The sequence below is a fragment of the Lethenteron reissneri genome, chromosome 70 (assembly GCF_015708825.2).
Source record: "Lethenteron reissneri isolate LAM-NWPU_2019-01 chromosome 70, ASM1570882v1, whole genome shotgun sequence".
Classification (NCBI taxonomy): Eukaryota; Metazoa; Chordata; class Hyperoartia; order Petromyzontiformes; family Petromyzontidae; genus Lethenteron; species Lethenteron reissneri.
The window spans coordinates 615,140-633,193 of NC_083848.1; the positions used below are offsets into that span (position 1 = coordinate 615,140).

General features: G+C 56.4%; 2 protein-coding genes across 2 annotated transcripts in view; both read left to right on the forward strand.

Annotated features, from left to right (window-relative positions):
- LOC133360902 (transmembrane 9 superfamily member 2-like) overlaps nucleotides 1–12,110 on the forward strand; it is a 32,642-nt gene extending 20,532 nt beyond the window's left edge. The window contains exons 11-17 of the mRNA XM_061579777.1: nucleotides 2,264–2,383; nucleotides 3,914–3,971; nucleotides 4,946–5,105; nucleotides 6,014–6,165; nucleotides 8,223–8,334; nucleotides 9,002–9,173; nucleotides 11,045–12,110. Of these exons, the coding sequence (XP_061435761.1) occupies nucleotides 2,264–2,383; nucleotides 3,914–3,971; nucleotides 4,946–5,105; nucleotides 6,014–6,165; nucleotides 8,223–8,334; nucleotides 9,002–9,173; nucleotides 11,045–11,112 (842 nt within the window). The 3' untranslated portion in view covers nucleotides 11,113–12,110. The remainder of the gene's footprint in view (nucleotides 1–2,263; nucleotides 2,384–3,913; nucleotides 3,972–4,945; nucleotides 5,106–6,013; nucleotides 6,166–8,222; nucleotides 8,335–9,001; nucleotides 9,174–11,044) is intronic.
- Nucleotides 12,111–14,260: 2,150 nt separating this feature from the next.
- LOC133360972 (mucin-2-like) lies at nucleotides 14,261–17,869 on the forward strand. The gene is made up of 3 exons (XM_061579856.1): nucleotides 14,261–15,488; nucleotides 15,555–16,102; nucleotides 17,814–17,869. Exons 1-3 carry the CDS (start codon nucleotides 14,263–14,265, stop codon nucleotides 17,867–17,869), a joined length of 1,830 nt encoding a protein of 609 aa, XP_061435840.1. The 5' UTR covers nucleotides 14,261–14,262.
- The last annotated feature ends 185 nt before the right edge of the window (nucleotides 17,870–18,054 follow it).

Here is an 18,054-nt window from a genome sequence, read left to right on the forward strand (position 1 = left end):
GTGTCTGGGCTTCCTGTCCCCGGCGAACCGCGGCGCTCTCATGACGTGTCTCACCGTGTCTCACCGTGTGTGTCTCACCGTGTGTGTCTCACCGTGTGTCTCACCGTGTCTCACCGTGTGTGTCTCACCGTGTCTCACCGTGTCTCTGTGTGTGTCTCTGTGTGTCTCCGCAGTCTTTGCGTGTCTGGGCTTCCTGTCCCCGGCGAACCGCGGCGCTCTCATGACGTGTCTCACCGTGTCTCACCGTGTGTGTCTCACCGTGTGTGTCTCACCGTGTGTCTCACCGTGTCTCACCGTGTGTGTCTCACCGTGTCTCACCGTGTCTCTGTGTGTGTCTCTGTGTGTCTCCGCAGTCTTTGCGTGTCTGGGCTTCCTGTCCCCGGCGAACCGCGGCGCTCTCATGACGTGTCTCACCGTGTCTCACCGTGTGTGTCTCACCGTGTGTCTCACCGTGTCTCACCGTGTGTGTCTCACCGTGTCTCACCGTGTCTCTGTGTGTGTCTCTGTGTGTCTCCGCAGTCTTTGCGTGTCTGGGCTTCCTGTCCCCGGCGAACCGCGGCGCTCTCATGACGTGTCTCACCGTGTCTCACCGTGTGTGTCTCACCGTGTGTGTCTCACCGTGTGTGTCTCACCGTGTCTCACCGTGTGTGTCTCACCGTGTCTCACCGTGTCTCTGTGTGTGTCTCTGTGTGTCTCCGCAGTCTTTGCGTGTCTGGGCTTCCTGTCCCCGGCGAACCGCGGCGCTCTCATGACGTGTCTCACCGTGTCTCACCGTGTGTGTCTCACCGTGTGTGTCTCACCGTGTGTCTCACCGTGTCTCACCGTTTGTGTCTCACCGTGTCTCACCGTGTCTCTGTGTGTGTCTCTGTGTGTCTCCGCAGTCTTTGCGTGTCTGGGCTTCCTGTCCCCGGCGAACCGCGGCGCTCTCATGACGTGTCTCACCGTGTCTCACCGTGTGTGTCTCACCGTGTGTGTCTCACCGTGTGTGTCTCACCGTGTCTCACCGTGTCTCTGTGTGTGTCTCTGTGTGTCTCCGCAGTCTTTGCGTGTCTGGGCTTCCTGTCCCCGGCGAACCGCGGCGCTCTCATGACGTGTCTCACCGTGTCTCACCGTGTGTGTCTCACCGTGTGTGTCTCACCGTGTGTCTCACCGTGTCTCACCGTGTGTGTCTCACCGTGTCTCACCGTGTCTCTGTGTGTGTCTCTGTGTGTCTCCGCAGTCTTTGCGTGTCTGGGCTTCCTGTCCCCGGCGAACCGCGGCGCTCTCATGACGTGTCTCACCGTGTCTCACCGTGTGTGTCTCACCGTGTGTGTCTCACCGTGTGTCTCACCGTGTCTCACCGTGTGTGTCTCACCGTGTCTCACCGTGTCTCTGTGTGTGTCTCTGTGTGTCTCCGCAGTCTTTGCGTGTCTGGGCTTCCTGTCCCCGGCGAACCGCGGCGCTCTCATGACGTGTCTCACCGTGTCTCACCGTGTGTGTCTCACCGTGTGTGTCTCACCGTGTGTCTCACCGTGTCTCACCGTTTGTGTCTCACCGTGTCTCACCGTGTCTCTGTGTGTGTCTCTGTGTGTCTCCGCAGTCTTTGCGTGTCTGGGCTTCCTGTCCCCGGCGAACCGCGGCGCTCTCATGACGTGTCTCACCGTGTCTCACCGTGTGTGTCTCACCGTGTGTGTCTCACCGTGTGTGTCTCACCGTGTCTCACCGTGTCTCTGTGTGTGTCTCTGTGTGTCTCCGCAGTCTTTGCGTGTCTGGGCTTCCTGTACCCGGCGAACCGCGGCGCTCTCATGACGTGTCTCACCGTGTCTCACCGTGTGTGTCTCACCGTGTGTGTCTCACCGTGTGTCTCACCGTGTCTCACCGTGTGTGTCTCACCGTGTCTCACCGTGTCTCTGTGTGTGTCTCTGTGTGTCTCCGCAGTCTTTGCGTGTCTGGGCTTCCTGTCCCCGGCGAACCGCGGCGCTCTCATGACGTGTCTCACCGTGTCTCACCGTGTGTGTCTCACCGTGTGTGTCTCACCGTGTGTCTCACCGTGTCTCACCGTGTGTGTCTCACCGTGTCTCACCGTGTCTCTGTGTGTGTCTCTGTGTGTCTCCGCAGTCTTTGCGTGTCTGGGCTTCCTGTCCCCGGCGAACCGCGGCGCTCTCATGACGTGTCTCACCGTGTCTCACCGTGTGTGTCTCACCGTGTGTCTCACCGTGTCTCACCGTGTGTGTCTCACCGTGTCTCACCGTGTCTCTGTGTGTGTCTCTGTGTGTCTCCGCAGTCTTTGCGTGTCTGGGCTTCCTGTCCCCGGCGAACCGCGGCGCTCTCATGACGTGCGCCGTCGTCCTCTGGGTGCTGCTCGGGACTCCGGCCGGATACGTGTCGGCTCGCATGTACAAGAGTACGCAGACTCACTCACTAAGTACTCACTTAGTACTCACTCAGTACTCACTCACTCACTCAGTCACTCACCCACTCACTCACTCGCTCGCATGTACAAGAGTACGCAGACTCACTCACTAAGTACTCACTTAGTACTCACTCAGTACTCACTCACTCACTCAGTCACTCACCCACTCACTCACTCGCTCGCATGTACAAGAGTACGCAGACTCACTCACTAAGTACTCACTTAGTACTCACTCAGTACTCACTCACTCACTCACGTACTCACTCTACCACTCACTCACCCACTCACTCTACCACTCACGTACTCACTCAATCACTCAGTCACTCACCCACTCACTCACTCACTCGCATGTACAAGAGTACGCAGACTCACTCACTAAGTACTCACTTAGTACTCACTCAGTACTCACTCACTCACGTACTCACTTAGTACTCATGTACTCACTCTACCGCTCACTCACTCGCATGTACAAGAGTACGCAGACTCATTCACTACTCACTCACTACTCACTCACTACTCACTTAGTCACATACTCACTCGCTTGCATGTACAAGAGTACGCAGACTCACTCACGTACTCACTCACTCAGTACTCACTCAGTCACTCACCCACTCACTCTACCACCACTCTACCACTCATGTACTTACTCGCTCGCATATACAAGAGTACGCAGACTCACTCACTACTCACTTAGTACTCACTCACCCACTCACGTACTCACTCCCTCTACCACTCACTCTACCACTCACTCACGTACTCACTCACTCGCTCGCATATACAAGAGTATGCAGACTCACTACTCACTTAGTACTCACTTAGTACTCACTCACTCACCCACTCACATACTCACTCACTCTACCACTCACTCTACCACTCACGTACTCACTCACTCTACCACTCACTCTACCACTCACTCACGTACTCACTCACTCGCTCGCATGTACAAGAGTATGCAGACTCACCACCCACTCACTCACGTACTCACTCACGTACTGTGTGTGTCTGTGTATGTGTGTGTGTGTGTCTGTGTGTCTGTGTGTGTCTGTGTCTGTGTGTCTGTGTGTGTGTGTGTCTGTGTGTGTGTGTCTGTGTGTGTCTGTGTGTCTGTGTGTGTGTGTCTGTGTGTGTCTGTGTGTGTCTGTGTGTGTGTGTGTCTGTGTGTGTCTGTGTGTGTGTGTGTCTGTGTGTGTGTGTGTCTGTGTGTCTGTGTGTCTGTGTGTGTCTGTGTGTGTGTGTGTCTGTGTGTCTGTGTGTCTGTGTGTGTGTGTCTGTGTGTGTGTGTGTCTGTGTGTGTGTGTGTCTGTGTGTGTGTGTGTCTGTGTGTGTGTGTCTGTGTGTGTGTGTGTGTCTGTGTGTCTGTGTGTGTGTGTGTGTGTCTGTGTGTGTGTGTGTTGTGTGTCTGTGTGTCTGTGTGTCTGTGTGTGTGTGTCTGTGTGTCTGTGTGTGTCTGTGTGTGTGTGTCTGTGTGTCTGTGTGTCTGTGTGTCTGTGTGTCTGTGTGTGTGTGTCTGTGTGTGTGCAGCATTCGGAGGAGAGAAGTGGAAAACGAATGTGATCCTCACAGCGTTCCTGTGGCCTGGGTTTGACTCCCATCTCCTGTCACACTCACACACTCATTCACACAGACACACACACAGACACACACACACAGACACACACACACACAGACACACACACACAGACACACACACGCAGACACACACACAGACACACACACTCACACACTCACTCACACTCACTCACACACTCACTCACACTCACTCACTCTCACTCACTCACTCTCACTCACTCACTCTCACTCACTCACTCACACACTCACTCACACTCACTCACTTTCTCACACACTCGCAAGCTCACTGAAACAACACACTCGCACACACGCACACTCACTCGCACGCTCGCTCACCCTGTATGCATGCCGCCGTGTGTGTCTCCGTGTCTCCCCACGTCTGTCTGCGTGTCCCCTCTGTAACTCCCCGTGTCTCACTCTCCATGTTCGTGTCTCCCCCGTGTCTCCCACCCCGTGTCTCCCACCCCGTGTCTCCCACCCCGTGTCTCTCACCGTGTCTCTCACCGTGTCTCTCACCGTGTCTCTCACCGTGTCTCTCACCGGGTCTCTCACCGTGTCTCCCCCGTGTCTCCCACCCCGTGTCTCACTCCCCGTGTCTCTCTCCCTGTGTCTCACTCACCGTGTCTCACCGTGTCTCCCACCCCGTGTCTCACTCACCATGTCTCTCTCACCGTGTCTCACCATGTCTCACTCACCGCGTCTCACCGCGTCTCACCGCGTCTCCCTTCATGATGAACCTCATCCTGTGGTCTCACTCACCGTGTCCCACTCACCGTGTCTCACTCACCGTGTCTCACTCACCGTGTCTCTCCCCGTGTCTCTCTCTCCGTGTCTCTCACCGTGTCTCACTCCCCGTGTCTCACTCCCCGTGTCTCCCACCCCATGTCTCTCACCGTGTCTCACTCTCCCTGTCTCTCTCCCCGTGTCTCACTCGCCGCGTCTCACCGCGTCTCACCGCCGCGCGTCTCTCTCCGCGTGTGCCAGGCTGGTGTTTGCCGACTTCTTCATGATGAACCTCATCCTGTGGGCCGAGCGCTCCTCTGCCGCCGTGCCGTTTGGCACGCTCGTCGCGGTGCTGGCGCTGTGGTTCTGCGTTTCGGTGCCGCTCACTTTCCTCGGGGCATACTTCGGCTTCCGCAGGAGGGTGAGGGCCCGCTCGCTCGCTCGCCCACTCGCTCACTCACCCACTCGCTCACCCACTCGCTCACCCACTCACACACTCACATTCTCACTCACTCACCCGCTCGCTCACCCACTCGCTCACCCACTCACACACTCACACACTCGCTCACCCACTCGCACACTCGCTCACCCACTCGCACACTCACATTCTCACTCACTCACCCGCTCGCTCACCCACTCGCTCACTCATCCACTCGCTCACCCACTCACACACTCACATTCTCACTCACTCACCCGCTCGCTCACCCACTCGCTCACTCACCCACTCGCTCACCCACTCACACACTCACATTCTCACTCACTCACCCGCTCGCTCACCCACTCGCTCACTCACCCACTCGCTCACCCACTCACACACTCACATTCTCACTCACTCACCCGCTCGCTCACCCACTCGCTCACTCACCCACTCGCTCACCCACTCACACACTCACATTCTCACTCACTCACCCGCTCGCTCACCCACTCGCTCACTCACCCACTCGCTCGCTCACCCACTCACACACTCACATTCTCACTCACTCGCCCGCTCGCTCACCCACTCGCTCACTCACCCGCTCGCTCACCCACTCACTCGCTCACCCACTCACTCGCTCACCCACTCGCTCGCTCGCTCACTCGCTCGCCCACCCACTCACCTGCTCGCTCGCCCACCCGCTCGCCCACTCGCTCACCCGCTCGCCCACCCACTCGCTTGCTCACCCACTCGCTCACACACCCACTCACCCACTCATTCACATACTCACCCACTCGCTCACCCACTCACTCACTCACTCAACCACACACCCACTCACGCACCCACTCACTCACCCACTCACCCACTCACCATGAACTCACCCTTCTCCCCCCACTCCCCCCCCCCCCCCCCAGCCGATTGAGCACCCAGTGCGGACCAATCAGATCCCTCGGCAGATCCCGGTGCAGTCTCTGTACACGCGGCCGCTGCCGGGCACGGTGATGGGCGGCGTGCTGCCGTTCGGCTGCATCTTCATCCAACTCTTCTTCATCCTCAACAGCATCTGGTGACCTTTACACACACACAGACACACACACACAGACACACACACAGACACACACACAGACACACACACACAGACACACACACAGACACACACACACACAGACACACACACACACACAGACACACACAGACACACACACAGACACACACACAGACACACACACACAGACACACACACACAGACACACACACACAGACACACACACACAGACACACACACAGACACACACACACAGACACACACACACACACAGACACACACAGACACACACACACAGACACACACACAGACACACACACAGACACACACACAGACACACACACACACACAGACACACACACACACACACAGACACACACACAGACACACACACAGACACACACACAGACACACACACAGACACAACAACAACAACAACAACAACCGCCATTCGCCACTAAGTGGCGGTGACGTCACCACGATGCTTGTGCCAGGCCAAGTGCACCTTGAGGCCACGTGAAGTGTCGAAAGCCCGCTGGCAGGAGGTCACGGGGCAGACCCAGCAGGTGCCACTGGTCGACTGACCGAGATGACCGAGATGAGTGGCTGATGCACCACCTGTGCCCCCTACTGTGCCAACTTGCTGTGCTTTAGCCACCCGGCGCTCCGCTCGTTGTTGTGAGCGTCGCTCCTCCGCCCTCCGTTGTTGTTGGAGGGCGACTGCCTCCAACTGCCCAGTAGCGTCCTTCACGAGCCTCCTCCACTGAGGCCGATCTTGACACCGCTGGTACCGGTCATCGGCAAGTCCACTCAGCTCCACGTCCTCCTGTACCACATCACTCCATCTCTTCTCTCGCCCATGCCGCGCCCGTTTAGCCCCCTCGATCCGGCCGAACAAAAGCTGTTTAGGCATGCGGTGGCTGGGCATGCGGGCTACATGACCCAGCCAACGCAGCCTTGCCTGCCGGAGGAGCTCACTGATGGGACTTTGCCCAGATCTTTCAAGGATTTGTGAGCTCCTCACACAATCCAGCCTGGTTAAACCCAGGATGGATCGTAGGCAGGCCAGCCTAAATGTTTCCAACCGGCGAAGATGCTCCATTATGGGGGGTCCACGTTTCGCAAGCGTAGAGAAGGGAGGGAATGACTGTGGCCGAGAAGACCTGAAGCTTCGTGCGAAGCGACAGACCAGGTAGCTTCCACACAGCAGCGTTACGCACCCACGCACACACACAGGTCGACTCAGCCTCAAATGAGTACCTGGTGCGGTGTGTAAACATCGCCACTAGGGAGACAAAGGCGGCCGGGCGTGGTGCTGGCCACCCACCCCCTCGTGTGCCGTTGCGGCCTTCATAGGTGCTGCTACTTGCTAACAGCACTTGCCCCTACAGTCTGTTAAGGCTTCACGGGGGATCTTTGTGTGTGTGTGCGTGCGTATGCATGTGTGTGTGTGCGCGTGTGTGTGTGCGTGCCTGCGTGTGTTAGCGTGTGTGTGCGTGCCTGCGTGTGTGTGCGTGCGTGCCTGCGTGTGTGTGCGCGTGTGTGCGTGTGCGCGTGTGTGTGTGTGCGTGCACGTGTGTGTGCGTGTGTGTGTGTGTACGTGTGTGTGTGTGCGCGTGCCTGCGTGTGTGTGTGTGTGCGTGTGCACGTGTGTGTGTGCGCGTGTGTGCGTGTGTGTGTGCATGTGCACGTGTGTGCGTGTGTGTGTGTGCGTGTGCACGTGTGTGTGTGCACGTGTGTGCGTGTGCACGTGTGTGTGTGCACGTGTGTGCGTGTGCACGTGTGCGTGTGCACGTGTGTGTGCGTGCACGTGTGTGTGCGCGTGTGTGCGTGTGCGCGTGTGCGTGTGTGTGCGTGCCTGCGTGTGTGTGTGCGTGCCTGCGTGTGTGTGTGTGTGCGTGTGCACGTGTGTGTGTGCGCGTGTGTGCGTGTGCACGTGTGTGTGTGCGCGTGTGTGCGTGTGCACGTGTGCGTGTGTACGTGTGTGCGTGCACGTGTGTGTGCGCGTGTGTGCGTGTGTGTGTGTGTGCGTGCCTGCGTGTGTGTGCGTGTGTGCGTGTGTGTGTGTGTGTGTGCAGGTCCCACCAGATGTACTACATGTTTGGTTTCCTGTTCCTCGTCTTCATCATCCTCCTCATCACCTGCTCAGAGGCAACCATCTTGCTGTGCTACTTCCACCTGTGTGCAGAGGTGAGTGCAGGCCCCCCCCCCGTGAGTGTGCGTGCGTGTGTGTGTGCAAGTGTGTGTGTGCACGTGTGTGTGTGCACGTGTGTGTGTGTGTGCGCGCGTGTGTGTGTGCACGTGTGTGTGTGTGCACGTGTGTGTGTGTGCACGTGTGTGTGTGTGTGTGTGCACGTGTCTACCTGCGTGTGCACGTGTGTGTGTGCACGTGTGTGTGTGCACGTGTGTACCTGCGTGTACACGTGTGTGCGTGTACACATGTGTGCGTGCGCCGTATGTGATGGTGCTTGCTGTGGTGGTGGTGTTTGCCATGGTGACGGTGGTGGTTACCATGATGGTGGTTGCCATGGTGGTTGGTGGTGATGGTTGCCACGGTGTTGGTTGCCGCGGTGATCACCATGGTGGTGGTGATGGTGGTGGTTGCCGTGGTGGTTGGCGGTGATGGTTGCCACAGTGTTGGTTGCCGTGGTGGTTGCCGTGGTGGTTGGTGGTGAGGGTTGCCACGGTGTTGGTTGCCGTGGTGGTTGCCGTGGTGGTTGCCGTGGTGGTTGGTGGTGATGGTTGCCACGGTGTTGGTTGCCATGGTGGCGGTTTGCCGCGGCAGTGCCGCCGATCTCCGCGGTCGCCTCTGTAACCGCGGTTGTCGTCGCCGCGGTTACGGTGGTTGCGTTGCCAGGACTACCACTGGTGGTGGCGGGCCTTCCTGACGAGCGGCTTCACGGCCGTGTACCTGCTGGCGTACGCGGTGCACTACTTCGTGACCAAGCTCGCCATCGAAGGCATCGCCAGCACCATCCTGTACTTCGGTTACACCCTCATCATGGTGCTCATCTTCTTCCTCTTCACCGGTGAGACACACAGAGACACACAGACACACACAGAGACACACAGAGAGACACACACAGAGAGAGACAGACAGACACACACAGAGACAGACAGACACACACAGAGACACACACGCAGAGACACACACAGAGACACACACACAGAGACACACACACAGAGACACACACACAGAGACACACACACAGAGACACACGCAGAGACACACACGCAGAGACACACACGCAGAGAGACACACACACACAGACACACACGCAGAGAGACACACGCAGAGACACAGAGACACACACACAGAGACACACACGCAGAGACACACACACAGAGACACACACGCAGAGACACACACGCAGAGACACACACAGAGAGACACACACGCAGAGACACACACACAGAGACACACACACAGAGACACACACACAGAGACACACACACAGAGACACACACAGAGACACACACACAGAGACACGCAGAGACACACGCAGAGACACACGCAGAGACACACGCAGAGACACACGCAGAGACACACGCAGAGACACACGCAGAGACACACGCAGAGACACACGCAGAGACACACACACAGAGACACACACACAGAGACACACACACAGAGACACACAGACACACACACAGATAGACAAAGATCCCCCGTATAGCCTTAACAGACTGTCGGGGCAAGTGCTGTTAGCGCTTGTGTGGTTGTTGTGGTGATTGTTGTGTTTTGTGTGGTGGTTGTAGTGGTTGTTGTGTTAATGTGTGGTTGTTGTAGTGGTTGTTGTGTTAATGTGTGGTGGTTGTTGTGGTTGTTGTGTTAATGTGTGGTGGTTGTAGTGGTTGTTGTGTTAATGTGTGGTGGTTGTAGTGGCTGTTGTGTTAATGTGTGGTGGTTGTAGTGGTTGTTGTGTTAATGTGTGGTGGTTGTAGTGGTTGTTGTGTTAATGTGTGGTTGTTGTAGTGGTTGTTGTGTTAATGTGTGGTGGTTGTTGTGGTTGTTGTGTTAATGTGTGGTGGTTGTGGTGGTTGTTGTGTTAATGTGTGGTGGTTGTGGTGGTTGTTGTGTTAATGTGTGGTGGTTGTAGTGGTTGTTGTGTTAATGTGTGGTGGTTGTGGTGGTTGTTGTGTTAATGTGTGGTGGTTGTGGTGGTTGTTGTGTTAATGTGTGGTGGTTGTTGTGGTTGTTGTGTTAATGTGTGGTGGTTGTAGTGGTTGTTGTGTTAATGTGTGGTGGTTGTGGTGGTTGTTGTGTTAATGTGTGGTGGTTGTGGTGGTTGTTGTGTTAATGTGTGGTGGTTGTTGTGTTAATGTGTGGTGGTTGTGGTGGTTGTTGTGTTAATGTGTGGTGGTTGTGGTGGTTGTTGTGTTAATGTGTGGTGGTTGTAGTGGTTGTTGTGTTAATGTGTGGTGGTTGTGGTGGTTGTTGTGTTAATGTGTGGTGGTTGTGGTGGTTGTTGTGTTAATGTGTGGTGGTTGTTGTGGTTGTTGTGTTAATGTGTGGTGGTTGTAGTGGTTGTTGTGTTAATGTGTGGTGGTTGTGGTGGTTGTTGTGTTAATGTGTGGTGGTTGTGGTGGTTGTTGTGTTAATGTGTGGTGGTTGTTGTGTTAATGTGTGGTGGTTGTGGTGGTTGTTGTGTTAATGTGTGGTGGTTGTAGTGGTTGTTGTGTTAATGTGTGGTGGTTGTAGTGGTTGTTGTGTTAATGTGTGGTGGTTGTGGTGGTTGTTGTGTTAATGTGTGGTGGTTGTTGTGGTTGTTGTGTTAATGTGTGGTGGTTGTGGTGGTTGTAGTGTTAATGTGTGGTTGTTGTAATGGTTGTTGTGTTAATGTGTGGTGGTTGTAGTGGTTGTTGTGTTAATGTGTGGTGGTTGTGGTGGTTGTTGCAGGCACCATTGGCTTCTTTGCCTGCTTCTGGTTCGTCACCAAGATCTACGGCGTGGTGAAAGTCGATTGAAGAGAGAACGGCACGCACACGTACACACACACACACGTACACACACACGTACACACACGCGCACGCACACACACACGTACACACACGTGCACGCACACACACGCGCACACACATGCACACGCACGCATGCACACGCACGCACACGCACGCACTTATGCACGCACGCGTATGCACGCACGCGTATGCACGCACACACACACAGACGCACACACAGACACACGCACACACACACACACACCCCCAACTCACACACACGCACGCCTGTACATGGGTGCAAACACGCACAGGCACACGCACGCGCAGACGCACACAGACGTACACTACCGGCACGTCGCGCGTGGGTGTAAATACGTCACGGCGCGCTGTGGTGAATGCAGACCGCACCGGCTGGTGCGTCCGCTCACGTGGTGGGGAGCCGTGGCGCAGCGGTGAGCGCTGCCAACCCCGGCAGGGACCGCGAGTTCCATTCACGCCGTCACCACCATCATCACCGCCATCATCACCGCCACCACCACCGCCATCACCACCACCACCACCGCTATCACCGCCACCACCACCACCGCTGTCATCACCACCACCACCACCGCTATCATCACCACCACCGCTATCATCACCACCACCACCATCATCGCCACCACCGCTATCACCACCACTGCCGCCACCGCCACCACCATCGCTATCACCGCCACCACCACCACCACCGCTATCATCGCCACCACCACCACCGCTATCACCACCACTGCCGCCACCACCACCGCTATCACCGCCACCACCACCACCACCGCTATCACCACCGCTATCACCGCCACCACCACCACCGCTATCATCGCCACCACCACCACCGCTATCACCACCACTGCCACCACCGCCACCACCACCGCTATCACCGCCACCGCCGATGATAGCGATTATCCGAACGAGTCCTGGGCCACCCCTAGGTCGCCTCGGCCTCAAATGAGCATCATCCGGGAGACAAAGGCGGCCGGGCGTGGCGCTGGCCACCCACCCCACCCACCCCACCCCACCCACCCCACCCCACCCACCCCACCCTCGTGTGCCGCGGTGTCGGCAGCCTTCACAGGTGCTGCTCACTCACCGCACTTGCCCCAACAGTCTGCTGCAGGCTACGTGGGGGACCTTTGTCTGTGTTGTGTGTGTGAGATTGTGTGTGATTGTGTGTGTGAGAGATTGTGTGTGTGATTGTGTGATTGTGTGTGATTTGTGTGTGTGTTGTGTGTGTGTGATTTGTGTGTGTGTGATTTGTGTGTGATTGTGTGTGTGTGTGATTTGTGTGTGATTGTGTGTGAGTGTGTGTGATTGTGTGAGTGTGTGAGTGTGTGTGTGTGATTGTGTGAGTGTGTGTGTGTGTGATTGTGTGAGTGTGTGTGTGTGTGATTGTGTGTGTGCGATTGTGTGTGATTGTGTGTGACTATGAAATAATAATGTGTCGGTGTGGTATGAGTGTGTTTGTGAGTTACTGGTGGTGGTCATAGACAGGGGGTGGTGATGATTTGGATGTAGATGTTGGTAGTAGTGGTGGTGATTTGGATTTACTGTCGTTGATGACGGTGGTGATGATGATACTGATGGTCGTGATGATGATGATGATACAGATGGTGATGGTGGTGATACAGGTGATGGTGGTGATGGTGATACAGATGATGATGATGATGGTGGTGATACAGATGGTGATGGTGGTGATACAGGTGATGGTGGTGATACAGGTGATGGTGGTGATACAGGTGATGGTGGTGATACAGTTGATGGTGGTGATGGTGATACAGATGATGATGATGATGGTGGTGGTGATACAGGTGATGGTGGTGATACAGGTGATGGTGATACAGGTGATGGTGGTGATGGTGATGATGGTGGTGGTGGTGATACAGATGGTGATGGTGGTGATGGTGATACAGGTGATGATGGTGGTGGTGATGATGATTGGTGGTGGTGATGATGGTGGTCGTGATGTTGGTTGGTGATAGTGGTGGTGATGGTGGTGATGATGATGGTGATAATGAAGATGGTGGCGATGGTGATGGTGATACAGGTGATGGTGATACAGGTGATGGTGGTGATGGGTGATGGTGGTGATGGTGGTGATGGTGAGAATGAACAGGAGAGCCGCGCTTGCCTGGCTTGCCTGTCAACTCCGCATGCGACGGATCGCACAGACGCACGGGGCGTGATGTGACGTCGTGTGACGAGCCTCATGATCCTAATTTATTTGTACACAGACGACACCCTACACGCAACATGCAACATACAACATGCAACACGCCACACGATCTACACAACACGCGACCACCCCCCACGATGCTCACGTAACACGCGTGTGCGTGCGCGAGCCGGTTGACATCTCTACGTGATACACACACACACACGCTCTCTCGGGGTACTGCTCTATCTGGTATGCGTTGTCGATGAATCTTCTGATTGTTCTTGTTGTTATATAGCGCGGCCGTGCGTGCGAGTCTGTTACCGTCTCTTCGAGGAGGGGGGGGGGGGTGAGCCGTCCACCGGTTGCTGTTCCGTCCGTGCGTGCATCACCACCACCACAACGCCACCACCACAACGCCACCACCACCACAACGCCACCACAACGCCACCACAACGCCACCACAACGCCACCACCACCGCCACAACGCCACCACCACTATAACGCCACCACCGCCACAACGCCACCACCACCACAACGCCACCACCACTATAACGCCACCACCACCACCACAACGCCACCACCGCCGCCACAACGCCACCACCGCCACGACCACCGCCACCACAACGCCACCACCACGCCACCCACCACCGCCGTGTGCCGTTCTGGCCTGCTGCTGCTGCTGCTGCCGCTACTGACAGCACTTAAGTGTATGATAGCGTAGTGTGTAGTGTAGTGTATAATAGTGCAGTGTGTAGTAGCGTGGTGTATAGTAGTGTAGTGTGCGCTGTTATACGCTCCGCTACTATACGCTACGCTGTTTAAACTACGCTGTTATACACTGCTGTATACTACACTGCTGTACACTACACTATACACTACACTATACACTACACTATACACTACGCCCCAAGGGCCCGCCGGGTTCGTAGGCGCGGCGATGCGCTACCCGCTGCGCCACCACTCCCCACACCATCACCACCATCAGCACCATGACCACCACCATCACCACCACCATCATCACCACGATCACCACCATCATCACCACCATCATCATCACCACCACCATCACCACCATCAACACCACCACCATCACCTTCATCACCACCATCACCACCACCATCATCACCTTCATCACCACCAACACCACCATCATCACCACCATCACCACCATCACCACCACCATCACCTTCATCACCACCAACACCACCATCACCACCACCACCACCATCATCACCATCATCACCTTCATCACCACCATCATCACCATCACCACCATCACCACCACCACCATCACCTTCACCACCACCATCATCACCATCATCACCTTCATCACCACCAACACCACCATCATCACCACCATCACCACCATCACCACCACCATCACCTTCATCACCACCAACACCACCACCACCATCACCACCACCACCACCATCATCACCATCATCACCTTCATCACCACCATCATCACCATCACCACCATCACCACCACCACCATCACCTTCACCACCACCATCATCACCATCATCACCTTCATCACCACCAACACCACCATCATCACCACCAACACCACCATCATCACCACCATCACCACCATCACCACCACCATCACCTTCATCACCACCAACACCACCATCATCACCACCATCACCACCATCACCACCACCATCACCTTCATCACCACCAACACCACCATCATCACCACCACCACCACCATCACCACCATCACCACCACCATCATCACCTTCATCACCACCAACACCACCATCATCACCACCATCACCACCATCACCACCACCATCACCTTCATCACCACCAACACCACCATCATCACCACCATCACCACCACCACCATCACCTTCACCATCACCATCATCACCTTCATCACCACCAACACCACCATCATCACCACCAACACCACCATCATCACCACCATCACCACCACCATCACCTTCATCACCACCAACACCACCATCATCACCACCATCACCACCATCACCACCACCATCACCTTCATCACCACCAACACCACCATCATCACCACCACCACCACCATCACCACCACCACCATCACCTTCATCACCACCATCACCACCACCATCATCACCTTCATCACCACCAATACCACCATCATCACCACCATCACCACCATCACCACCACCATCACCTTCATCACCACCAACACCACCATCATCACCACCATCACCACCACCATCACCTTCATCACCACCAACACCACCATCATCACCACCATCACCACCACCACCATCACCTTCATCACCACCATCACCACCACCATCATCACCATCATCACCTTCATCACCACCAACACCACCATCATCACCACCATCACCACCATCACCACCACCATCACCTTCATCACCACCAACACCACCATCATCACCACCATCACCACCACCATCACCTTCATCACCACCAACACCACCATCATCACCACCATCACCACCACCACCATCACCTTCACCACCACCATCATCACCATCATCACCTTCATCACCACCAACACCACCATCATCACCACCATCACCACCATCACCACCACCATCACCTTCATCACCACCAACACCACCATCATCACCACCATCACCACCACCACACACTCGGCATGGGGCCTCTTCACAGCACGTGAGCCCCCCCCAACCCCCTTGACCCAACCCACCCAGCGCAGTGTGCGAGCTACGTGGGTGACCTTTGTCTTTGGATCGCCCCCCCCCCTTCCCCCCGTGGCGTTTCCTGAGAATAAATTTTCGAGTTTTTGGGGTTTCAAAAGGGGATTCCGTTGCCCTCCATTGCAAGGCCAGTGGGCGAGCGGTGTGCGTGGTGGAGATTCAGTTGTGGGAGAAAGGGGGTGATGGGTGGGTGGGTGGATGAGTGAATGGGTGGGTGGATGAGTGGATGGGTGGGTGAGTGGATGGGTGGGTGAGTGGGTGGATGGGTGAGTGGGTGGATGAGTGAATGGGTGGGTGGATGAGTGAATGGGTGGGTGGGTGAGTGGATGGGTGGGTGAGTGGGTGGATGGGTGGCTGAGTGGATGGGTGGGGGAGTGGGTGGATGAGTGAATGGGTGGGTGGATGCGTGGGTGGGTGGCTTAGTGCGTGGGTGGGTGGATGGGTGAGTGGGTGGGTGGATGGGTGAGTGGATGAGTGGGTGAGTTGGTGGATGAGTGAATGGGTGGGTGGGTGAGTGGATGGGTGGGTGAGTGGGTGGATGGGTGGCTGAGTGGATGGGTGGGGGAGTGGGTGGATGAGTGAATGGGTGGGTGGATGCGTGGGTGGGTGGCTTAGTGCGTGGGTGGGTGGATGGGTGAGTGATGGGTGGGTGAGTGGGTGGATGAGTGGGTGGATGAGTGAATGGGTGGGTGGGTGAGTGGATGGGTGGGTGAGTGGGTGGATGGGTGGCTGAGTGGATGGGTGGGGGAGTGGGTGGATGAGTGAATGGGTGGGTGGATGCGTGGGTGGGTGGCTTAGTGCGTGGGTGGGTGGATGGGTGAGTGATGGGTGGGTGAGTGGGTGGGTGGATGGGTGGGTGGGTGAGTGATGGGTGGGTGGATGGGTGAGTGGATGGGTGGCTGAGTGAGTGGGTGGGTGGATGGGTGGCTGAGTGGGTGGGTGGGTGGGTGGCTGAGTGAGTGGATGGGTGAAACGGGCTGGAGAAGAGATGGAGTGACGTGGTACAGGAGGACGTGGAGCTGAGTGGACTTGCCGATGACTGGCACCAGCGGTGTCAAGATCGGCCTTTGTGGAGGAGGCTCGTGAATGACGCTACTGGGCAGTGCCAGGCTAGGTGCACTGTGAGGCTACTGGGCAGTTGGAGGCAGTCGCCCTCCAACAACAACGGAGGGCGGAGGAGCGACGCTCACAACAACGAGCGGAGCGCCGGGTGGCTAAAGCGCAGCAAGTTGGCACAGTAGGGGGCACAGGTGGTGCATCAGCCAGTCATCTCGGTCAGTCGACCCGTGGCACCTGCTGGGTCTGTCCCGTGCAATCGCCCTCCAGCAACAACAACGGAGAGCGGAGGAGCGACGCTCACAACAACGAGCGGAGCGCCGGGTGGCTAAAGCACAGCAAGTTGGTACAGTAGGGGGCACAGGTGGTGCATCAGCCACTCATCTCGGTCATCTCAGTCAGTCGACCCGTGGCACCTGCTGGGTCTGCCCCGTGACCTCCTGCCAGCGGGCGGTCGACACTTCACACAGACACAACAACAACAAACGCCATTCACCACTAAGTGGCGGTGACGTCACCACGACGCTTGTGCCAGGCCATGTGCATCATCCTCATCAGCAGGCAGCAGCCATCATCATCAGCAATCATCATCAGCAATAATCAGCAGCAATCATCAGCAGCAGCAATCATCAGCAATCATCAGTAATCATCATCAGCAGCAATCATCAGTCATCATCATCAGCAATCATCATCAGCAGCCATCATCATCAGCGGTCATCATTATAGGAGGGGGGGTGGGTGTTTCCACCCCCCCCCCGCCCCTCTTCTGCCCCTCATCCAATCAGCGCGCGTCGCAGGGCGCGGCCTCGAACTCGCCGACCAATCGCAGCGCGCCATGCGCACTCATGAATAATTAATCAGCCCCCACCCCTCCCTTCGCGGCGTAAACTGCCCTGGGGGCACGCATTGCGTGGTGGGGCGCGTGATAGAGGTCACGCCGTTGCCCAAGGCGCCCTGAGGGCATTTAGCATTCGCGCAGCGGCTTCCCGCCAATGTCAGCTTGCGAGGGGTGGGTGGGGTTCACTCTGTCCCGCCCAC